The sequence below is a fragment of the Gavialis gangeticus genome, unplaced genomic scaffold, assembly GCF_001723915.1.
Source record: "Gavialis gangeticus isolate Ggan-Ray unplaced genomic scaffold, GavGan_comp1, whole genome shotgun sequence".
In the NCBI taxonomy this organism is placed as follows: Eukaryota; Metazoa; Chordata; order Crocodylia; family Gavialidae; genus Gavialis; species Gavialis gangeticus.
The window spans coordinates 11,671,637-11,697,367 of NW_017729008.1; the positions used below are offsets into that span (position 1 = coordinate 11,671,637).

Genomic DNA, 25,731 nt, shown 5'->3' on the forward strand with positions numbered 1-25,731 from the left:
TTGGTGTTATCAGCTGAAGTGATTATTCCTATCTTCAGCCACTAGCCAGAATAAATTAATATATTTTGAATTTCTAAGTGACATTTTGGATGGGACCAGGGGATAGGTCTACCACTGATCCTAGTTTTGTTAGGCTTAAGGGTCAGTACCAGAGCTGTAGCCACAGCAACAGCCTGGCCTTCCACTGTTTGTACAGTAAAAGCTCTGTTATCCAGCATCCCCTGGGAATGGGGGATGCCAGTTAATCAAATATGCTGCAAAACCAGAAGTCCCATGGAAGTGGTACTTCCGGTTTCACTTTTGCCATGTCCCTCGGATGCTGGTTAGTAGAGTTTTCTGGCTAATAAAATGCCAGTTAACACAGCATTTGCTGTACTCGGTTTCAGGACAAGGGCCTTCCCCCCAACCCCGCCCCACCACCATGTTAAATGGGGGGAGTGGAGGCATCTTATTTTGGAGTAAGCAGCATTTGCCAGGGTGCAGTGGATGAAACCCATGTCTTTCACATCATTTTGGACCCATACATCTTCACATTTATAACGTGCTCCCTCTTGCCAGTATAGTGAAACAAGCACAAAGGAGAAGTTGATGTTCACAAGTTTATTTAAGCATTACCTCAACAAGCTACAATTTACAGGCTGATATTTTCTACCAAAAAAACCCCTTCAACACCCAAACACTGTTTTTTAATCTACAACACTTAAAACTTGCAGAATTTACAAATTAATATTTTGAGCAGCTGGATAAATTATACATCCTCTTATAATATCCACACTCTACATTGCTTTAAAATTCATACAGGCACAAGATAAGATATTCTGTTTGTACAACCATCTATTTACATAGCTTTTCCTATGCAGGTGGTTCAATTCTCATAACAACTGCCAATTTTTGCAAAACATAGTGTATTTAAAATATATTTAGCAGCATATAAAATTAGATAAAAGGAAAGACATTTTGCTATTTAAAATAAGAAAAAAAAAGTGAGATGATACAAACAAATCCATAAGAAAAATAGATTAAGATACAATTCTGTTCTGACATTAAGAATACTGGTCATTACAGAATATAGGCAAAGCTCTAATAAAACATAACAGTTTAACAGTATTTAGTTCTAGTCCTGAGCACAATGTATATATAGCTACACAACTTTGGTCAACAAGAATTATATGCCAACATTAACACAAATTTTATGGCATTCACTGTTAGCAAGGTACAGTCATGTTAGAGATATCTGTCACACTAACAACTTTGAGAGGTTTTTTTCAGTCTACTTTAACAACAGCAATGCAAGTAGCCTTTCAGAATTTCAAACCATCTATCCCAATTAAAGATTTATTAATAGGACTACAAATGAATCATGATTCCACATCATCTTAAATTGCAAACCAGCTGATCACTGTCAGTGAAGTACAGTAGAATATCTTGTACTCCAGAATACAATTCTGAGACTGTCATCAGAGCAGACTGCTTTCCAGTTCGTCAGATTGCAAATATTGTATTTATGCACACAAATCCAGCCATGATATATATATTTATAGATATATATAATCTCAGTGAGACTCAAGCATATTACCAATAGGATTGTGGTTTTTTTGAAAATACAGTAACAGAGTACGCGTTTTAAGAACAGTGGTTCTAGTACAGCACAACACATTTCCCACCTGGTCCAGCTGCATCTACCAGTTTACTCCAGTTGTCAGTGTTTACCTAATAAACGTGCAAAGTGCACAAAAATGGTACACACAGCATTTTATCACAGTATTCATTTATGTCCATGATTTCAATTAAAAGTTTAATTACTGGCAATATCTTCACTTGTTTCTCCAGTATCTGATATCTGTCCATCTAGTACATTGCGAGCTTTCCAGATCCTCACAGTTCGATCACTGAAAAACATTAGCAATATCAAAATACAGAGAAAGTGAAAAAAGAAGAAATGTTAAGTTCAGTTCCTGAAACCATTTAGCTTGGTAATTTATTTCAAGCTACTTCTAAATATAAATACATGATATAGAAGTGATTTTTTATAAATGCCTAGATATCTTTATTTTGTCTGAAGCTACATCTTAGGTTAAAACCACTGTCAGGGCAGGTACCCCATTCCCCCCCAAGCCCTAACCTTCTTCTCCTCTTTTTTCTTTTTTTAAGAAGTCTTATTAGCTCAGGTACTTGGCTAGTTTGCTTAGGAAAATACATTGTTAATGAAATATGACCAATGTAAGTGGTAAGTAAACAAAGCTATCTGTTATTTGCAAAAGGTTATTTAATATTAGAAATACCACAGCAGAAGTTCCCTAACTACTGGGACAGGTAAAAGTCCCCTACTGTTTACATTCATATTATGCTGCAAAATTTGCACACATAGGAGGAGAGGTAGCAAAAGGTCTGGGAAGCCCTCTTGGCTAAACAGGGAAATCATGGTCCTCTTAAGAAAGAAGAAAGAGGTGTACAAACAATGGAAACTTAGGGCATGCCCCATGGAGGACTATACAACAATGGTCTGCACTTGTAGGGAACAGATTAGAAAGGCTAAGGCAGCAACTGAACTAAAATAAGCAATGCCAAAGACAACAAAAAGTCCTTCTTTAGGTATGTAGGGAACAGGAAAAAAACAAATGGGAGTGTGGGGCCATTGCTCAACAACTCAGGAGAGCTGGTTACTGGCATTCAGGGGAAAACTGAACTCCTGAATAACTACTTTGCTTTGGTATTTCACAGGGCCAAGTGGAAAAACATGCCAGATAGGGTATGGAAGGAGCAGGGTAGAAACAACCACCGCAGAAACAACAACAGTTGCCGCAGAACTGGTGTGAGACCAATTAAAGCATGCAGACATATAAATCAGCAGGCCCAGATGAACTTCATCAGAGGATGCTGAAGGAGCTGGCTGAAGTCATAGCAGAACCCCTGGCAAAGCTGTTCCAAAACTCGTGGTGCTCCAAAGAGGTCCCTGAGGAATGGAAGAGGGCCCGTGCTGGGCCCATTTTCAAGAAGAGGAGGAGGAAGGACCCAGGTAACTTGGCCAATTAGCCTAATTTCTATCCCAGGGAAAATCCTGGAAAAATTCATCAAGGAGTCTATATGAGATAGGCTTGCAGAAGGTAGGATTCTGAACAACAGCCAGCATGGCTTTGTTGCAGGCAGGTCTTGTTTTACCAACCTCATCTCCTTTTATGATCAGGTCACTTGCCACCTGGATAAGACAGAGGAGGCTGACATTGCATACCCTGACTTCCAAAAAGCTTTTGACCTGGTATCCCACAATGTTCTCATAAGAAAATTGGAAGATTGTGTGCTTAACTGCGAGACAGGTGGGTAGTGCTTTTTAACATCTTCATCAATGATTTGGATGCAGGGGTGAACAGCTCACTGGCCAAGTTCGTGGACAACAGCAAGTTATGGGGAAGTGTGAACACGTTTGAAGAAAGGTTGCAGATACAGGCAGATCTAGACAAGCTGGCAAGTTGGGCAGATCAGAACCAGATGATGTTTAACATCAACGAATGTAAAGTGCTCCACCTGTGTACAAACAATCCCCTGCACACCTACAGGCTTGGCAATGCCAATCTGACCAGCACTACAAATGAAAGAGACCTGGGGGTAATAACTGACCACAGTATGAACATGAGCTGGCAGTGCAACGCTGTATCCAGCAGGTCAAGTAATACTCTGGCATGCATCAATCGATGCATCTCCAGCAAAACCAAGATAGCAATTCTTCTGCTCTGCTCAGCATTGGTGAGACCGCAGCTGGAGTACTGTGTCCAGTTCTGGGTGCCGCACTTCAACAAGGACATGGAAAAGCTCGAGAGAGTCCAGAAAAGGGCCACCCATATGATCAGAAACTTGCAAGACAAGCCATACAAGGAAAGGCTGAGGGACCTGGGACTCTTCAGCCTGAAGAGAAGGCTGAGAGGGGACTTGGTAGCAGTTTACAGCTATGTTGGGGCACACATCAAGGGCTTGGTGAACAACTGTTCACCAGAGCACCCTTGGGGAAAACCAGGACCAATGGTCATAAACTCCTGGAAGACCATTTCAGGCTCAACATTAGAAAAAACTTCTTCACACTTAGGGTAGCCAGACTGTGGAATAAGTTCCTCCAGAGGTGCTGTAATTGCCTACCCTGGAGATCTTCAAGAGGAGACTGGATGGTCACCTTGCTGAGGTCACTTGACCCCAGCTGTCTTTCCTGCTTGGTGCAGTGAGGCTGGACCCGATGATCTTCCAAGGTCCCTTCCAGCTTACATTCTATGAATAGAAAAGTAACACTAGGAGAGTATTTTATTTGCAGGTAGCAGTCTTTTAATGAAATGTATAGCAGAGAATAGCCATTCCTGAGTGACCAGTCATGGCTCCACAGACATCTGAGAACCAATGCACCTACATGTTCATAAAACAGTTTCAAAAGATGGGACTAAGATCTGCTACTAAGAAGAGAAGAGAAAAATAAAATATTTATTTCTTTTTATTCAAATAAAGCCTGTGGCTTCTTTATTATTCATTCCATCCAGGAGGAGCACACACATTAACTGCAGATGCTTCCTCAGCCTGATGAAGGGTTTTTAAACCCAAAAGCTTGCTAAGATATACTTCTCCAACTATTCATTTGGTCTAATAAAAGATATCAAATTGACCCAAAGAACTTTGTCTGTCTTGTATGTGTTAAGGCAGAGCGGGATGAATGCAGCAGGAATGGTAGCTTGCAACAGGGGGCTTTCCTGGTGCTGGTTAGATCTCGACCTGCCCACCTGTTTCTAGGCCAAACGCCCACCCCTCTTTCACCTGTGATGCCTTGATGGAAAACTGATTCAGATGTTACCCAGGTGTGAGACTGCCCATTTAGGCCCCTGATGTCTAGGGGTGACATCCATTCTGCATCTCTGTACCTGCCTTAGACTGCGGCCCATGCCTCACAGATGGCTTTCCCCAGCCAGGACTGTTTTTAAAGTTTTCCTTTCCACATGTGCAACACATGTATAAAATTTTCTATTAGTAGCAGCATATCCTAGTAAAATGCATCACCTATTACTGGATTAAACAACTGCATGTTTACTGAAAATACTTTGCATTAGACATATACACACATTTCCTATATTCTCCCTCGTTACAAAGGAAAGGAGCCTCAGCAGGACATTTGGCATCAGGACTCCTAGATGTAATTTGAAATTCCCCATATTTGGTGACGGACCTTGCTCTTTCCATTGGTTTCAAGTCCCCTTTATTTGGCAACTTTACACACATTATACAAGACAACTATCTGAGAAATATTTGCAGAGGACTAAAAGTTTGCTTTCTGCAAACATGAAGAGGTGGAAAAGGGTTTCTGTAGGTGTTCAAGATTCCACTGATTACCTTAATGCTGCTGAGATTTTACTGTGTTACTGTCAGGGATTTATCTGAAAACCGCATTGCCTTTGGGGTTTGCTGCATGGCATGCATGGTGAAATCAACTCCCCTATAGTAAAGGCATCCACAAGAAAGGGCCCTTCAGCCAGAAGGATTCTAGGTACTTCAGGGAGATCAGAAATTTCTGGAGGACTCTGGTTTCTCATAAGCAACTAGAATAATTCTGATTGGGGGCGGGGAAGGGAGGCTGGCCTTGGAGGCTTCTTAGAGTGTAGGTATGTTAGAATTCTCATGTTTTGGATCCCAGGTTTTGGAGGTTCAATGGTCCCAGCAGCCAGGCCTGGTAGAATCAGCAGGAAAGCTGAATTCTGGAGATACTGGCATGTCTCTCAAGAGGGCTAAGGAGGGTATGGCCAGATGAAAGGGTAAGAAACTGTACATTTTGTTTTCTGTCTTCTAGTTCATGGTCATTTTTGCTTCTGTAATCCTTTTATTGTACATAATAAATCCTTTGGTTGTTTTGCCTCCTTACTGGTTGTCTGTGGAAAGAGTGATCACTGGGCCAGTGATATTCCAGACTAGCCCTTTCTACAGAAAGAGGGAGCTAAATTTCTTTCACAACCCAAAGGAGAGGCCAACTGGAGCCGGCAGACATTTTCTTGCTGCAGCTGTGGGGTCCGATGTAAGGACAGTGGAGCTGACGCATGTAAGGATAAAGAATTATCCCAGAGCAACCTCAGTCTGGTTCTTGGGACAAACAATGAAACAGCAGGAAGAAACCCAGGGCTCTGGGGGGCTCCTGTGGACAGATCTGAGACAGTTATGAACATGCTAGATCACTTACTGCTTAGGACAGACATTTTTACTTGTTTATAAACTAAATAAATTAGTATCAGGTTTATGTGCGATATACATGTCAAAACATATATGATCAATGTTTTCAAACATATGCACATACAACTGGATATCAAATCCCAATGAATTTGGGTGCCTAAATATCAGCGTCCCAATTTTCATCACTGTGAACACCAACAACATTGGCAATGAGTTGCTTCTCATTTAAACAACACTGAAGTTAAGTGCCTCTGTACATAACACAAAAGCTTAATTATGTTCACCTTACTAGTCCCTGTGCTCATATTATGCCTTGTAGATAAATTTCTGTAAAGTTTGGTATTTCTCTTGGTCATGCCCCTGCTATCTCACGTGTTTGGGGGAGGGGGAGTTTCCCGTCACGTGAAGGAACAACTGCACCTAAGTTGGTCCCAGTTGAATATACTTACATTTCCACTATAGTTTCTCAGACTGAGCAAAAAAAGGAGGATTTGGCTTACTGTCATTAATCATACACAGTTTTCACTTCTACTGCATAATGCAAGTCTGAACGTGAAAACTTAGACATTAGAGATGGATTGCAAAAAGTTATTTTCAGTTTCTGCTTAGAACATTTGCTGTGTGCGAGGGCAACAAAAGCATAACTTCTGGGGTTCTCTCCAGATCTACAGGAATTTTCAAATGTCCTATTTGATGGGCCAAGTGTGGATATTTAGTGCAAGGAGCAGTAACCTTTTTGGCAGGTGTGCCACAAATTAACTCCCAACCCTCCCAAAGTGGGTTAAACCCCCTTCCTCTGCCTGATCTGCTGCTCTGTTTTCTGCTTCCTGCTGTATTTGCTGTTGTGCTAGTTCCTTCCTAATCTACCATGTACCGCACACACAAGCTGCCTGTGCCACATATGGCAGGTGTGGCCACTCCTGCTTTAGTGTCTTGTTTCTATAATGACTCCTACAGTGCAGACAATTTGGAGCACTATAACCTTTTGAATTTACTGCAAAGTACTGAGGCCACTCACGAGGGCCTGAATTAATTTGTGGGGGCAGAATGTGACTCTCTCGAATAAGACGAAGACAAGTGCTTTTATGGGAAACAGCATTAGAAAAACTCACTCTGCCGCTGTAAAAATCTGGCTGGAGTTGGTACAGATTGCATTGATAGGACTGTCATGACCCTTCATTTCTCCAATGGGTGCAAACATATCCACATTCCAGAGCTTCAGAATACCTCCTCTACAACCACTGAGCAGAACAGGTGAGCCAGGCACCAGTCCAAGAGCGCACACCCAGTCCTTATGTGCATTAGGAACTTGCTGAAAAAACAAACAAGTCACAAATCATGATCCCAAGGAATCAAAAAATCCTAAGTTCTAACCCCAAATTTCCAGGTCTGCCACAGACCAACTATATGACCACTGACATATCAAAACTTTTCAGTTTACCTGTAAGTGAGGACAATATTTCCATCGAGCTTTTGTATTAAGAGCTAGTTAATGCTTGTGCAGAATTTTGAACATATGAAGAGCTAAAAGATCTTGCAGACCAAAAAACAAATACAAAGTTCATAGCAGCAGAATCTATCTGCCTAACCCATACAAGCTGACAAGAGCTGAATGGCAGATAAAGAACTGTATAGCTGAACGTACATTTTACTGACAGACATAGACAAAGCAATGACTCCAAAACAGTAGATAAAATTCAGCCTTAGAAACAATAAACCCCAAACCTGTAAATATGAAAGATGCTTATAAGCTACATGAAAACAAACTCAAAAACTGTTCTTCAGAAGCTATGTCCTTCTGCCCCCCTTTTATATACACAGTATTTAAGAAACTCTCATGAAAACACATGACCTTTTTACTGAGGAAAAGCAGTTCCAGTTTACTGCTGATTCAAAAAGCTATAAGGTGCACAAACAAGATGCCAATAATATCAATTTGAGACCCATTGCAGGAAACTAATGGCTCAAGCTTGCTGCCATTGGCTTAATTTGGAACATGACTGGGTTTTAATTTCAAATGTCATTATATTTTAACACCTTGCTTTGGCCTCTACCTATATTTTCTTTCCCTCTGGAGTAATCATCCCACAGAATATTACAAAACAAAGAAGAAATATGCAATACACAGCTTTATGATTGTTAACAAGAGTTTCATAATGCATTAACTTTGGGTCACAGAGTTACTGCTATATTTATTTAAATATAACTAACTCCCTGGCACTCATTCACTTAATGGTGCAATGGGATCTGTTCCCCCCTCCCAAAAAGCATGCCCTCCTGCCATGCCACATGTGCATGGCAAGACATGGGATTGTGGCTCAGGTCCCAATCCTGCCATTACTACTTGTCAGTGCAGAGCAGGACAGGATCATAATCCCAGGCCCCTCCTGCACTGGCAAGTTGAAGACCAGGTGCCCAGTGAACCAGTACAGTCCTGAGGCTGATTGCCGGTCCTGCCCCGAGACTGCACCAGATCCAGTTTGAGACTCTGGTGGGTCCCAAGGCTGGAACCGACAATCAGCTGATTGTCAATCTCATCCCTGGAACCATACTAAAGTTTCCAGATGACTCCCAGAGCCCAGTGCACCAGGAAGCCAGTAAACCTGGTGCACAGCTCTCCTGCACATGCGTTTGTTTGTTTTTTAAAGTCCTAATGCACAGGACCTTGGAATGCAGGAGAGGCTCCATGATCCTGATTTCTCCATACATTGGAGATGTCAGAAAACTGTGTGCAGCTGGGCTTTTAAAGGTCCTGGATTATGGGGACCCTGGGATCACGGAACCTCACCCTATCTTAGGGTCCGTGTGGCCAGGATGTGTTGAGTCTTGCTCCACAGCTCCCTGGGAGCTACACAACAAGGCAGTCAATGTGCTGGTTTGCAGAACCCTGTGGCTCCCTGCAATCTGGCACCCCTGGCCCAGCTGATAAACTGCTCTGACTTGGCATGCCGAAGACAAAGAGGTGTAGCCCCATGTAGGGCTGTACCGCAAGGCTGTCAGCCTGCCAAAAGGGGGGAGCTGTCACCCAAGCTCCATCATAACGCTGGCATCAGGCTCCATGATGAAGACCCTGCCACACATTCAATTTAAGGCATGATAGACACCAGCCACAACATTGCTACATATTTTGTGGAATAATTTTGTGGATGTTTTCCCTTATTTTCACACCATTAGTTGCCTGAACTCATTGCCAGATTATTCTTTATGCACACTTGTACACATGATGGTAGGGCCATGTACATCTGACAAAAAGTAATGAGAAATTGTCATTTGTCTAACATAATGGTGTCACCATGTATACATGCATGATTTTTCTTGTGCTAAAATTTGTGTGTGGTAACTTAGACCACCTTGGATGTATTTTAGTTTGATCAGGGCAAATTGTCCCACTGTGAATAAAAAAAAATTGTGCATGTGTACATGTCTGGTGGCCAGAGAAGGCAGTGGGGACAGTGCATGGAGTGCTGAAAGCCTGGGTAGGCTTGCAGAAGCTCAGGCTTGGTGGGCTACCAGCACCCTGTGCACCAACACTGCCACTTTCTCAAGCCACCAGCACACCCAACCACCCTCCTGAGGCCTTCCTGTAGTGCTCTAGGGTAGGTCCCATGCACTGTTCCTGGGCAGTCCCAGATGGCGGGAGCAGTGCATGGGGCACTGGGAGCCCGCCAAGCCCAGGCTTCCAACACCTCCTGTACTGTTGGATCAGGCCAGGTACTGCCTGCAAGCTGAATTAGCACCTGCCTAGCTAGCACCCTGCCCAGGAGGCCCCAGGGGGCACCACTGTACCCCGCCCACAGACCAGGGACTGCATGGCCTGGCATTAGTTCACACGGGCAGGCTCCGCCAGGTAAAAAAAAAGTAGGGAGCCCAATCTCCCAATCTTTTATTTCCCCATGGAATGTGCCCACCTCTTCCATGACTAGGGGCCAAGCTGCCAGTGGAACCCTGAGCTGTAAGGGCCCCAGACCTTCCCCCCACGGCTGGTTGGAAGGAAGGTGCAGGGGCCCCCTGCAGCCCAGGGGCCACCAGCAGCTCTTCCACTGGCCACAAGAGAGTCAGGCAGGCTCTGTGTGGGGGGGAGGAGAGGGAGGATTGGGCCCCCTGTTGCTTTTTCTTCCCCCCCGGGCAGAGCCTGCCCACAATGGCAGGGGGGTAGGATAGGGGTGAGCTGATGGCAGGCCCTCACTGTTCCACCACAGTGACAGAAGCCCCTAAATTGAAATGGTGGGTCACAATTAAAACTCACAAATTAAAAACGCACCATTTCAATTCAGGGGAACTAAACCCTTGTCATGTGTACAAGCACCCTAAGACAGTATTAACTTGTTAATCACATTTTAAGTGCAACATTTACCAGGGACCCAAGATCCAACATGAAGTTTCTTTGCTATACTAATGACCTCAGAGCTAGAAATCCTGCTGTTCTATTATATATTAATTTTACACATCCTCCTCACTAAAGCAGCTGCTATTATTTTCTGTACGTATTCAGGCAAGGAATGTCAATTTTCTTCATTTCTCTCTTTTAAATTCAGCATAATTAGGTCATTTTACCCAATACCTTTATCTCACACTCTCAAAAAATGTACGTGTTTTGCAGCAGCACATAAGGGAAGAAGACGCCACTAATTTTTTTTCTCTATTTCATGAGGTTCTGAATTTATCAATTAAGTGAAACAGGAACATGCACTAAAATATAACATATAATAATAAGAATGTATTTACTTAGTACAAAAAATTGTAAATATTGCTGTATTGGATTAGCGTATATCTAGTTTAATATATAGTAAATAAGTATAGTTTAGAGGGAAAAAGTATGGCACATGCTGTTAATGCACATTAACCAAATTACAATGCAATATTTATATAAAAATTAATATTGAACAGTATTTTAATTAGCTTGGAAATGCAAATTAATGATCCTCATAATTTTAAATTCATCACATTATATTGAGTTCTGCTTTTTTCCTTGTTAAACGTGTAGCTTAATTAAATGTATGATGTTAACTATACCCATACATTGTGTACAAACATGGCTGAGCAAATATTACTATAGGATATAAGACCGATTAGATGATCCATACAATTTAACATTACCTGAAGTAGATCTTTTTGAACCAAATCCCACTTTTTTATTCCATTATCTCTGGATCCACTAAAAAGATTGTCTCCCATGATTGCAAGGGCTTCAATACCATCATAATGAGGTGGTTCAAAATTGTGTGTAGGGCTTACACTTCCAAGAGCCCCTTCAGTTACATCAAACATCTAGAACAAGAGAAGCACCAAAAATTCATTCAAATATGCTGCAAGCTCTTAGCAGGCAATTAACAAAGCAAAAGTCAGAAACTTGCTTTTGGTTCCATCATGCAACTATCGTGAAGACATGCAGCGAGTGATTTTTAGGGGGAAAACTGGAAACTATTTTAAGAATCTCATTCCTTACAGGAACTTTTAGTATCTTATGGAGCAAAATGGACATAAATTATGTACCAAACTGCACAGTATGCAGAAGTGCCAAATCATTATGAAAGCCAATAAGTAAACTCCAAACATTATTCCAATAATTCTGTAATGACATGTTCAACTATACAACTAGTGCACAGAATTTTTGCTATGCAGCAGAGGAACCCCCAACCTGTGAACCCCGATATTTTCCACAGGGATACATCTATTTGTACTGTCTGATGATCTAGAGCAGCAGTACAAGGAGCTGAAGGGTTGACGTGCTGTTTCATAGCAGAAAGCACAGAACAAATTCCAGAAAGAGGCAGTCAGTCTAATGTAATGTCCAGGAAATGTTGTTTCCATGGGTTTTCTAGTCCATTAAGGGTTGATGTCTGCTCTAAGCCAGGTGAAGCATAGATGAGGAGCAAGCTGTAAGGAGGATTCAGAATACAGACCTTGCCACTAATGGGTACAAGCAATGTTCAGACAACTCAATTAGTTGTGCTGTATAATATCTGCTAAAGTCTGTACCTGCTATTGGATGCAAAGATAAAAATAAAAGGGGAAACTGCTAATACTGGGGTGTATTACCTTTATGTAATGATCCTTTGATCCAGTAATAATAAGATCTTGTCCACTGGAAATACGGTCTACAGTAAGGCACATGACAGGGCCCAAGTGACCAGTTAATTTTCCTGTAGATTGAAATCTTTGGAAACAGAAAACAAATGACTAAAGAGATTCTCTGATTTAGAAGAACCTTAATTGTTACATCTTTAAACCTAGATCAGAGACGATGTAGCTCCATTTTCAACAGCCTGCTACCACGTGTGCCATCAACGTTCCTTGCACTGGATACACTGAGGACATAATGTAGCTACTCTCACATCGCAAGCATGTTTATCAGTGCACACCCAGCGCTAACAGGGGCTGCATGGTACTGGACATGGAAATACATACATTTGGAGCTGTTTCAAAGGTAGCAGGTGTTAATCTTCTAATTATTATGTGTAGACAAGCAAGAAACGCAGCAAATTCTTTGGGAATTTTCAAGAGTTTGGGCAGACACTTGACTGGGATGTTTTAGATGGGCACAATCCTTCCATGAGCAGAGGGCTGAACTAGATTACTTTATCAGGTCCCTTCCAGCCCTCCTTTCCCATGATCCTAAAATTACTTCAATGTTAACAGTGCCTGTTCACACACAACTATGAGAACAGAACAGCTTCTGCCCTTTGAACATTTCCCTCTTGAAACAGCTCCATACCCATTTTTTTCAGATTTTGGCATGCATCAAAGGAGAGGATGCTTGAGAAGGGCATGTTTTAAAGTAGTGCTCCCCACAACGGTTAGAGACAGTCTAACAGTTCCTGTCACAATGGATCTTCAGTTATATTCCAGAACTTATCCTAAAATGTTGTCTAGCCATCATCTGCACCACCCTGCCCCCACTGTACATGCAATATATGGCATCTGCATGTACAATCATGGAAAATATAAATAAACACGTTTAATTTGCTTGAAAACATCTTACTGTGCATCAGAAAATTCCAACTACAGGCAATTATCCCCACTTAAACCTTTCTCTACATTTGAGTAGCTCCACACGTCTGTTCCAATCTGCGTAAGCAGTATATAGATATTTTTCAATAGCCATACATTATGTAAATTGATCAGAGCTCATTGAGAGACAGCCATTATTAGTCAGGGTGCAAGTATCTGCAAAGCCATTTTCAGTAACTGCTTTAAAAACAAGCAACTGTCTGTAATTGGTGGATTCCTATAATTTGCTTTTTTCATGGTCAGTTTCAAATTGGAAGCCAGCAAAGAGAGAGGCCTCAGCTTCTGCTGATAGGGCAAAAGGGTTCATCTTTGTAGATGAGCAGACAACAACTCTTCTTTATGGTATAGCTGCAATATTGAGGGCCGATCCTGACTTAGAGCTGAACTCACAGCAGAACTGAATCTTAGTATTAAAGACTGGCAGCATCAATTTGCATGCATGTATTGCATGCTGTTTCAGAATCAGATTAGGGGGATAAGTGGGGCTGTAAATATCTCAAATCTCAAAGCCACATTTTCTTCCCTTCCAGAAACTTCGCCCCATTCTAGCTCACATATATTTTAGTTTATTAACCTGCAAGGCTGGATAAAAGGTGATAACTGAATACCAGAATTAGGAGACAACCAAAAAAATTAGCAGGAGACAAATTTTAAACAAAAGAAAGTACTTCTTCATGCAACACATAGTTAACTTATGGGATTCATTGCCCCAGGAAGTGATAGAAACAGAAAGCACAGCCAGGTTCAAAAAAGGGACTACAAAAATTCATGGATAATAAATCTATTAATAGCTATTGAACAGAAAGTTTGGAGTTGTTTCCTCTGGCACCTCTAAACTAACGATCGTGGATGTCAAGTGGATAGATCACTCTAGATATATCAAATTCAACGCTCTCCTTCTATAGCATCCATTTCTACCACTGTCAGACGCAGGATACTGGACTAGTTAAACCATTAGTCTAACCCCATATGTCACTTCTCACATTCTAATAAGAGGGAGGCAGAGAAAGAGATAAAGGGAAAAAGAGTGGAGACTTGAGAATAGCCAAAACTGTTTCATACCCCATATTTTGAAACTCAATTTTCAGCCATTTTTGCATAGCCTTTCACTCATTGTAACAGGTCAAAAATTAATGTAAGATTCAGCATGCTAGTAAATATTTTTTTTAGACTTTCTCCATTAACTCTGTAGTAGCCATAATGAATTCTAACTAATCCGTCTTCCTTTGAACTAAAGGCTTACTAAGCACAAAATATGTATATTGCCTTGAGCAGAAAACACTGTGTTATTATCTGCATTGCACATGCTGTCTACAAAACTTTATATTTTGCCTTAATTAAGTACCTCTTAAGGTCCCACATCCTCACTGAATTTCCAGCAGCTGCATAAAGGAAAGTGCCTGTTGGGTTTAGTGCAATTTGGTTGATCTGGTTTTCGCCAGCAGGAATGGTTACTGTTCTGTTACTGCTTCCGGAGCAAGCATCACCTATCATCGCCTGGCCTGAAGACCTAAATAGTACAAAAAAATTACTCTTTCTCCATAGGTATATTTCATATGTAATTTAAAAGAAAGCATGGGGCTTGATGACAATGAATAAGGCATTTTGGTATGGCCTCCAACATGCAAGTTCAAGTTGCAAACTAGCGTTGTTCCACACTGACTGCCAATCCAGCTGTAAATGGACACCTAGTTATTTGGGCTATTACATCAAAGCAGATGTAATGCTAGCCACATCACTTAGTTGAGTGGCTTTGGCTATGTAAAATAGTATGCCTTAATTCCATAAGCCCTGAAAGCTACTAGGCATGGAAGGACATTTTACCTTTTGATACTAGTTTGAATATAGAAAAAATGCAGGCCAATTCTGAATACTGACTAAAAGAAGTACTCTATATGTAGATTTACAATGTTTGAAGTTTCTACACATTGTAAAAATGTGGCATATGGTTTGTCTATGTCCATCAAGATAGCCTGACAACCAACAAGCTCTGTACCCACTGAACTGAGCTGGGATTCAGATGGATTGCAAACTACATCAACTCAGGTCTGGAAAGTATTATGACTCAAAATTTTAAGGGAAAACTCAGGTGCTACCATTCTAAGGGAAGAGGAAGCATTCCTCTCTAACTTCCAAGTTGTGGGTCCAGTCCTACAAGCCCAATATGGAAGTCAATATGTATTTGTGTAGGAAGCATGCATACCTAAGCCTCTGTGCTGCATTTTGTTTGTTTTTTGCAATCCCATTACACCCCTAATCAGGATCTTTACTTTTTTTTTTCTTAGTAAACCTACTACAATCTTATTCAAAATTAAGAATCATTCTGTTCTGCTCTTGGTGTTTGAAATGTGAGCTACTTACGTTAGTGTCCGAATACATTTAGCAGAATCTCTGATGTCCCACACCTTAATATAAGATGTTGAGATTGTGAAGACCAAACTAGTATAGTTGCAATATTTTACAGATACAACATTGTTGGGATGACCCCCCAGAGACATAATTTCCTGTCCAGTCACCAGATTCCATACTTTACAAGTGCGATCTTGAAAGAGAGAGAGAGAGAAGGGGGAGAAAAAATAGTTATTTTCTCAAAATAAAAAGTTGCATTCTCATAAGTTCATAAAGCAGCCCATTCATTCAGCATTCTAGGCACTGGACAAAAATGGCTGAATTCCACAGGTCCCAAAGACCACATATCAATATCACCTCTTCTCCAGCACAACTACTCACAGACTCATTCTTGCCACTCATGCCACTACCCAAAAGCCTACTTAATTCAGCATCAGGATCAGTCCCTAGCCAGTCAGCTCACAGGGAATACGTGAAAAATCAGGTGGGAACTGCACTGTGAAACTGACACTTAATGTCACCACACTTAGACTAGGGCAGGTCAGGAATGGAAAGAAGCATGTTTTAAAAAATATGGAATCAAAAACTCAGTGCAGAAGAGATTTTAAAAATTGAGCACCACCAATAACTTAAATTCCCAAGATAAATACATGAGAAGAGATCTCTCTAGCAGTCAGATTCTAAACTACTCAGGGCTTCAGGACCCTTAAAAACCCCAGAGTTAATACCCATTTCCCACCTTTTACTTCATCACACAATATACAAGAGTAAGACTGTATTTTGAGCTATTACGCAAACTCATAAATCAGTTTTTTGAAATAAAATTAAAATAAGTTACAGTAGATGTTTGATTTTTTTAGTATACGATTTGGGTTTTTTTCCAGTTCCAAGATGGCAACCTCCCCCTTCCCAAAAGGAGCACTTGCAGGGCAAGGGAAGGGACTTCCAGTGACAAAGGTCAGGGGGTTAGGGGTGTGACTTGCAGTCCAATGATGGTGACTAGGCAAGCACCTGTCAAGGGGAGGGCTACCCTTGTGGCCCGTGACAGCTCACCAAAACTCAGTAAGCAGCTCTCCAGCTGAAATAATTGCTCACTCCTGCCTTAGCAGATTGTTCAAATGGCTCACTAGCCGCCTGTCTTAGCATTGGTGCTATATTCCTAGGCCAAATTTGACTAGCTTGAACTTCTAGCCATCAGAAGCTTCTAGCCAGTCCCTACCTCTGAAGAACCCTGTATCAATGTTTTGTTCCTCATATAAGTGTTATAGCAGTGATCAAAAGTAATCCCTTAGACTTTATTTGATGCAGTGGACTGGGCTCATAAATACCTATCCTGAAAGGCATGTTTTCCAAGTTTTTAATCAATCACTGTCATGGCTCTTTGAATTCTTTACATTTTTTCAATATCCATTCTCAATTATAGACACCAGAACTGGACAAGCTATGCCAAAAGCAGCAATGAGAAACAAGAACATTATCTTGAATTGAAGATTTGTTTTTCTCTTAAATTCTTTATTTTTAGCTAAGATAGTTTAAATTTATAGCCACTTATTTTTAACGCTATGACCCAGGTCATTTTTAAGCACCTCGCTCCACACCTTTTCTCTTCTCGATATGAGTTGTTCACTTACGTAAGCGATGATTTGTCAAGACCTTTCTGTATTTCTAAGAAAGCTATTTGTCTCTCAGTAATTGCTTTTAGTTTCCCATTCTAATTTTGTAACTGCAGTGATGGATGACTTGATTAAACAGTCATTCTTCCTTCAAGAGAGACATATTAGCATTAATATTAGGAGTTTGCAAAAAAGCTATGACATCCTTAATTATATGGCACTATAAGCAACCTCAGGTCTTATCGTAATGTAATGAGCAGCTATATCAAGTAACTGTTTTTTAAAATTCTATTTAAGGAGTTAAACCGGAATGCAAAGGAACTTACAAATAGTACACATGAGAAGTAAAAACTAGTGCTAAGCAGACCAACTTCTGTTTATTATACTCCAAAAATGGATCCCTAAAGTATTCTACCCCTCACACTACCAAAACTCTTACATTGATGTCACTGGGCACAAACAGAATTTCAAAACATAAAATTTTAAGAGAAACTTTATTACGGAACAAATACACGAAGCCTGCCCTACCTTTGGATCCAGTGAAGAGAAGATCATCAGTTGCATCAACACAAAGCACAGCTTTGGTGTGCCCCTCTGCTGTGTGGATACACTGAAGTGAGGAAGTTCTGATGCACTTGGAAGCAGGGAATGGATTGATTATACCCCTAAAAAATCAAAAACAAACCACAAAATGTGAGTTGAGTATAGCAATACAGATAATTTCTTTCCACAACTCACATTTTTTTATCCCACAATTATCAGGAGTAATACAAATATTAGTTGCCTGTATGTAGTGAAATATGTTGGTTTCATTTGCTTACATATTTTGGTGGAACAACACAATCAGTGTTCCTTAAATGCCACATTTATTTTTTTTTAATGCTCAGCTTTACAAAGTGTCCATGTTGTGCACCCAATTAAATGAAAACATGTATAAAAAGACAGGACATTTGGAGCTACAGAATCACAGGGGGTTTGGAAGGGCACAAAGAACTAGCTACAGTTTTTCAACCTTTAAAACTAGACAAAGCACTCTTCTTGGTGCTTGTAGAAGAATCAGAATGGAAGAACTGCTTCCAAGCTACTCTGACTTTGTGCCATTGAGGCAAGGCTCCCAGGGCAGCGTATACTGGCATATCCAAGATCTACCGCTTTGGGAGATCTACCGATGTGGATAATAAGAAACACCTCAACACCAACAGACTCACTGCTGAATATCTGTGGCTGGACTGGTGCAAAAAGATGTAACCCAGCTTGAGATTCTGGGCCCAAGTATTTCATAAGTAGTGGCCTACAGATTCGGTTCTGCAAATATGGGCCAAATGAAACCCCAGCTGTTTTTAGTGGGTCTCTAAGAGAGCAAGAGTGAGAGCATGCTTGCGTGCACACCCATGCGTGTGTGCATGCAAGTGTTTGGAACTGCCACATAGTAACAGACGCATGGTCCCAGCTAGCCCAGTAGTCAATGCAAGATGAGTTTAGGAGAAGGCACAGAATCCCATAATGCTTCTAATAAAAGCACGAGTTGGCCATAGATAGAAAATTTCTTACTGACCCTAGAGTGGTAGATTTACCCATAGCAGTCTATACACTATTATCCTGTTTAGTGTGGCTGAGGAAGCTTTCTTAAAACCTATAAAGACTTATTCTTACCTAATCCTTGGACATATTTTACTGAGACATTTGCTTCAGTCCTCTACTATAAGAGTGACTTCCGTATTATGTTTGTAGGTATTTCCTTTTGCCTGCTTTAAACCTAAATGCTTAATTTCATGAACTATGTTCTCCAGGTCATGTAAAGTAAATAAATATGGATAATTAACTTCCTGTATCACCTTAATTTATTTTATGTACCTCTGCTTTCTAAATATACCCCATATGTTCTCTCTCCTGGGAGGCAGCATGATCCATCAAAAAAGTACAAGCTGAGCATGGACAGCTAAGTCCTTTTTCATTTCTACCACTGGACTTATTCCCTTTGCACAGTTACTTATTTTCTTTGACTTATTGTCTTTGAACATAAGAGCCCCATACTCATCTTTGCACAGTGCTCTGAACATTAAGCAAGGAGTGCCATAAATACTAGCAATACTATTGTTACTATATGAACTCTTCCATCTCCATGATTATTTGCCTTGTCATTGCCTGCCTTTGGATACAGCATTCCTTCACTGCTGGCCCCCTACTCACAGACAACCCACATTTTAAGTTCACAGCTGTTTTTTCTCAGAATCAGTGTTCCTAGTTTCTGGATTAAATGAAGGAAGAGTAGGGCAACAAAACTTTCTTTCATCTCACAATTAATTATGCATATTGGCACTAAAAGAGGGTAGAAACCACTGACTGTAACTTTTAGGTAACAAAACAATGAGAAAAAGATTTATCAGCCACTAATGACACTGAAGAAAAGGTATGCAACTGATTTTTTTTTTAAAGGAGACACGCTGTTCAAAAAACCCAAGCTCCAAGGAAAGATTTACTTCTGATTCCCTTTAAAAAATACATGCTTGACAAAAAATAAACCTTAAAACATTTACTTACTGTTCTTTTTAAAAGAAAAGCAAAAAACACATGCTTCACAAAAAAAGTCACGTGGACTTCTGGCAATAAATGAATAAAGCAAAAAGTACACAGCATACTATTGTTATGGGAGGTATCAAGAAAAGGCATGCAACAAAAATGAGATCACCTGAGAACTGGCAAAAAAGTATTAAGAACATCAGAAAGCATGGAAAGATGGTAGAGAAAGGGATGCAGTGTACCTGTGTACCTCCGACAGAGAGGAATCACTTTCATCAGACCTACAGTAACAGTGGTGGGATTGTGAGGAGAAAGAATACGGGTATCAGCAGCAAGAAAGTCTCCATGTTAGAAGAACAAACAACAGCATGGTGGACTCAGAAAAGTAGTCGGTGCAAGTTTATATAATCTATACAGCATTGTTGCTTAGTTCAAACTACATCTGTGATGGCATTGGAGAGGAATATTAAAAACGCATTCACAGAGGTCAGTTAAATTCACAAGATATCCCAAATCAAGGAACTAGAAAATATAGTGTATATTTGCTTACAGAAGTAAAGGCAATGAAGAACAGGTGGATAAAATTTGACCTCTAATTGATGCTAATTCCTACAACCATTTACAAAGAAAAATGCAAGGACGTCAGTGTCTTAACTTCAGAAACTCCTAAACATTTTACAATGTTTATGTTCCTAAGATACTAAAATGACAGAATCTTTACTGAATCAGGTTCAGCAATTTGCAAATGAACACACAAGTTCAAAATCTTTTATATTTGCATTCCAAAAAAGTTTTAGAAAAGAACAAAAAACCTTCAAAACACATGCACATTTATAGCATGCCCTGTAATAATAAAAAATGCTGTGCCTTTCATTTTCAACTCAAATAAAACATAACATTTGAATTTGATTTTAAAGTCAGACAATAGGATATACAATGTTAAGTTAATTAAAGCTCAGTGCATAAAAAGAAACCTAGGATAATATATATCAAGTTAGTGATAAGATAAATTTAGTGAATGTGGGATTTACAAGCACTTTTAAGCTACTAGAAGCTTTGTAACCTCCTGTGTGAGATACGGTGATTCTGTAGAACACTGAAGAACAATGCTGTATAAAAATTATAGCACAGAATAAGGGATATGAACAATCCCTCCAGCTGCTGCAATCAGAATCAAAGGTTGATTCCATTCTTCAGTTGAGTTACTAAATACCATATTGCATGGTTATCAGTACTGAAATCTCGCAATAATATTTTGGTTCAATTAAAAATTATCACCAATTTTAGTCAATCTTTTATAGAAGTCTATCTAATCAAAGAAGTGAAAAATAAGGGTGCCAGTGTGAAATATGTCTGTGTCCAAATTCTCTGAAACATGCCAGTCAAGTAAATAATTTGAATAACTACTAAACTTACACTATAGCTATTCCAACAGACCATCCTACAGAGTGTCTGAGAGCTCTCTAAGCTATGTTATATGGGCAGCTTATTAATTGTCAAAAGCACCATTATCTAAAATGATGCCTAAAAGCTAAACTCCAAATATAGATTTAAATATATATTTATATTTATACACATACATATTTACCAATTCTACATATCCTTTCACACACTTCAGCTATGAAGGAATACAAATGCAGGGCATAAAGCTTAGAACTGGGAATAAGGTTCAGCAGGAAATTTATTTGCTTGAATTTTGGTGATGTGTGGAACGTATTTTTGTAAAAATTTTAAAAGTTATATTTAAAAAATACATGAAACACAAAATAATGTCTCCTTTATGTCTCGTAAGAAAAAGGAAAAATATCTAATGGATGCTACACTGACAACTTGAGAATGCTTTACAGCTCCTTATTAGGGGTCTGAAGCTTCCCTTTGTGACTTACTTATCCTGCTGAACTGATGTGTTTCCCTGAGAAACAGTAAGACGACTAAAAACATTCAGTTCATTACGGGGCCGGCTTGGTGGGGAGGAAGGAGGTGACAGACTAGCCTCTGAGGTTCCAGAATCTGAGCTACAAGAAAAAAAGAACATCCTCTTTAAAAGGTTATGGATAATGAATTGTTAGAGAGGTTAAGTGAAAACATGCCTCAAACAATTTCTTAGATCCTCTTTCCTTAAACAAGAAATGCAATTTACGTGCTCATCTAGAGAATGGAATAGCCTATGAACTGCTGCTGGCACAAGATGGAACAACATTCAAACCATTTACTTCTAAACAGTGAAAGCCTGATGCAGGAAAAAAAAACCTGGCATACATAAAATGAAAACATTCTTGTAGAAAACAAACACATGCAACTCTCAAAAATATGGAGGACTTTTTAAAAAGAGTAATTCATTTGCAAATGCTCTAAAGGAGCTTCTTCCAGAGCAGTGATACCAAGTTATACTGTGTACAAAAGAATACTGTTATGAACAGACACAGAAGCCCAGTAGTGAATAATTGGTCTAGAATTAAATAAGATGCAATATGGATCTATTTTCCAAGAATATGTTCAAAGGCTTAACAATTTTAGAGAGGGGGAAAGAAGAAAAAAAATGAATCTTACTGTTTTTGTTCTTTTGTCTTTGTCCTTTCCGTGGCTTTCTCATAGGCCTTTCTCTTTGCTAAAGGTGAAGGTTCAGATATTTTCTTTTCTGTCAGAGATGGCTGTCTAGAACTAAGGTAAGAGGGATGATTATCTTACTTTTTAGCACTTCGGAAAACTAGCTTTTTGTGGTATTAAAACTGACATTCTTCCACTGATTACTTGTTTCAATGTAGCTTTTAAAATTTGGAATACATTGAATCTATTTTTTAAAAAATATTAATGGTTATGCTAAAATGACTGAACAATGTGATAATTAACATTAATGTTATAGCGTTGTCATTTTAGCTGAGGCAGCCTAACCCTGGTGAGTCCACCCTTCTCTGAGCTATTGTTTCAAGTTATCAGAAGACTCAGAAAAGTAGAAATATTTGGCCTATATTTGTAAAGGCTAAAAGTGATAATTAAAAACCAATTCAACTGAGATTTTATGTTGTCTAAGTGTGTCACATCAGGCATACAACCACATCAGGAACACAGGATCCAGGCTGAATATTAAATGCTGAAACGGATGTTTAATAAATCAAAATCAGAACCTGGCCCTACATACTTGTAACTTTTCTACATGAGAAAGCTTATCAGTTCAAATTAGACTGTGATTTTAAAATGACTTTCTTTAATCACTAAAAAGGGCTGTATGTTCTCCTACTTCAGTTTAAACTGGGCTTGTTCCATTTTGGCGTCAATCTATAAATCTATGGATGGGGAAACAGGAATACTATATTTTCTGGTGTGTATAAAATAAAAAGCACTCTTCCCCGACTCCTCCCCCCACCCCAAAAAAAGTGAAAAAATTGTGAAATTGTGGATAAATGTTTTAATATATGTTTGATTGAATTCTGGTTCACTCTTCTTACAATGGTTTCAACTGTTATTTCATTTCTTGGTAAACAAAATGGACCATAAATTTAGGCCTCCCTGCTTCAGAGAAAGCATCTTGTAAATTGGAAAATACGGTAACCTCTTCAAAATGAAGGTATGGGGAAAATCTAATTACAATGGGTTAAAATGGGGAAGGAATTCCTGCATTTTAGCTCTTCCTTGTAATTGCCAATGTGCCTACATTTATGGTAAGTGAAACATAAAACATGGTAGTCTACCCCTCACGGAAACATGGCTAAAAACTCTTGCAGTTTAGTTATCAATGGGTGTATCTACATATGCGCTTTAATGTGCTTTAGCCTATTTTAATGCACATTAACGTCACAAAAAAACAAACAAACAAAAAAAAAAATCACCCTCTTTAGTTAATGCACATTAAGACAGGTTAATGCGCATTTTCCTAGTACCTCACAATGAAAGGCATTTGTACACATACATTTGTCTGTTCCAATGCACCAGAAATCCAGCGTGTCAGCAGACTCGATTAAACTTGATTAATCCTTCTGACTTGTTAAGGTCAGAAGGAGCTTTGCAATTTACTTTTTAAGGTCTCGATTTATCAAAGGCACTCTCTCATTACTAGCACTATCAGCTTTAACTATTCTTCAAAAATAGAATGTTGAGATGCAACATCCCACATTTAATCTGTTCTGGGAGACCTCATTTAAACAGAAAAGTTAGCAGCAGTTTCACTTTTAAACTGACTTGTAACTTTTACATAAGTACAAAATCTTATGTATGTCCAGTCTTTTACTTTTGACAAACAAAACTACAGTGATTTAAAAGGGAGCAGGGATTTACCACTTGTGAGTTACTTCATGGTACCGAGTGCCTGCCCTTAGCCCACAGTAAGTGGGCACATCTCTGTGTGCATTAATGCACTTCAGTTAATGCCTATTAAATCTAGTACCTCTGGGTGTACATATACATGTATGTGATGCAGCGCTGGGCACTTGTAAAAGCATCCAGCACTGCATCACGTGCATTTGTATAAATGGCGAAATGCACATCAGCACTGAGGAAATGGCAGCAGTGTGCTTTTGAACTAAAACGCATCAAAGGTGTTTTAGTTTCACAGTGCACCACTGCCTTTTTCTTAGCACTGATGTGCATTTCACCATTCATACAAATGTGTATGATGCAGCACCGGGAGCATCAGTTATCATGTTCTGCAGACTCGATTAATCGAGTTTAGCACAGAGAAAGCATAACTTGATTGAGTCTGCAGAATGCACGAACCAGTGCTCCCAGCACTGCATCATACGCGTTGGTATAAATGGCGAAATGCACGTCAGCACTAACAAAATGGCAGCAGTGCACAATGCAACTAAAACACCTTTGATGTGTTTTAGTTCAAAAGCTCACTGCTGCCATTTTCTTAGTGCTGACGTGCATTTCACCATTTATACAAATGCATGCAACACAGTGCCAGATGCTTTTAGAAGCACCCAGTGCTGCATCACATACATGTATATATACACCCAGAGGCACTAGATTTAATAGGCATTAACTGAAGTGCATTAATGCATACAGAGATGTGCCCACTTACTGCGGGCTAAGGGCAGGCACTCGGTACCATGAAGTAACTCACAAGTGGTAAATCCCTGCTCCCTTTTAAATCACTGTAGTTTTGTTTGTCAAAAGTAAAAGACTGGACATACATAAGATTTTGTACTTATGTAAAAGTTACAAGTCAGTTTAAAAGTGAAACTGCTGCTAACTTTTCTGTTTAGATGAGGTCTCCCAGAACAGATTAAATGTGGGATGTTGCATCTCAACATTCTATTTTTGAAGAATAGTTAAAGCTGATAGTGCTATAGTGCTAGTAATGAGATAGTGCCTTTGATAGATCAAGACCTTAAAAAGTAAATTGCAAAACTCCTTCTGACTTTAACAATACTTAACTCAAGCTTTGAGAAGGAATTTACACATTCAGGAAATTGAAGGGAATGAACTTCTACACAAAGTAATAAACTTAGTTTGCGAGACACTTCTGCTTTCCCCCTGAATACTTCAGATTTCAGACATGAAGAAAGAGATAAGGATAAAGGGTCTTTCCTAACTACTTCTACTGCTTGACTCCTGCAATGAAGGAGTAGTATCACATTCTTCTGCAATAGAAATGATGTCATTTAGAGAGAGCCCTACTATATTTACTAAAGGATCCCACCAAAAGTAGGAAGTACAGATGGATTCTCAATAGGAAATTCTGTTCAACAACAAATACTAGTAATGATTAGTGAAATTAACCAAATTAGTTATTTACCAGATTTACCCAAATCCAAAATGACTTTGAGTTTAGGACAACTCCTCAGTAATTACATTTTATAAATGGAAAACTATAAGTGTTATAATTTTCCACATACAGAATTCAGTTATTGAAGGGTCATTTTAAATTTGTGCTTCCCACCACCATAGCAGGGAAAACAGTGGGGTGCGGGGAGGGGGGCAGAAGGTCTGACCCTTACCCCTTCCCTCCCCCCATGCCTGCTCCACTGCCATTTGCCCTACCCAGGACCTGCCTCCCCATTGCTTGTCCCCTCTACTCCCCATGCCTGCCCCTGTTACTTGCTCCCCCAGT

At 39.7% G+C, this 25,731-nt stretch overlaps 1 protein-coding gene across 1 annotated transcript in view; it reads right to left on the reverse strand.

Annotated features, from left to right (window-relative positions):
- Window positions 1–585: 585 nt before the first annotated feature.
- Window positions 586–25,731, reverse strand: part of KIF21A (kinesin family member 21A) — a 151,734-nt gene continuing 126,588 nt past the window's right edge. Inside the window, exons 28-37 of the mRNA XM_019509323.1 lie at window positions 22,230–22,340; window positions 21,566–21,694; window positions 19,922–19,960; window positions 17,688–17,824; window positions 15,559–15,739; window positions 14,543–14,707; window positions 12,226–12,343; window positions 11,284–11,454; window positions 7,299–7,498; window positions 586–1,889 (exon numbers count right to left, since the gene is read on the reverse strand). Coding sequence (XP_019364868.1) covers window positions 1,796–1,889; window positions 7,299–7,498; window positions 11,284–11,454; window positions 12,226–12,343; window positions 14,543–14,707; window positions 15,559–15,739; window positions 17,688–17,824; window positions 19,922–19,960; window positions 21,566–21,694; window positions 22,230–22,340 — 1,345 coding nt within the window. The 3' untranslated portion in view covers window positions 586–1,795. The remainder of the gene's footprint in view (window positions 1,890–7,298; window positions 7,499–11,283; window positions 11,455–12,225; window positions 12,344–14,542; window positions 14,708–15,558; window positions 15,740–17,687; window positions 17,825–19,921; window positions 19,961–21,565; window positions 21,695–22,229; window positions 22,341–25,731) is intronic.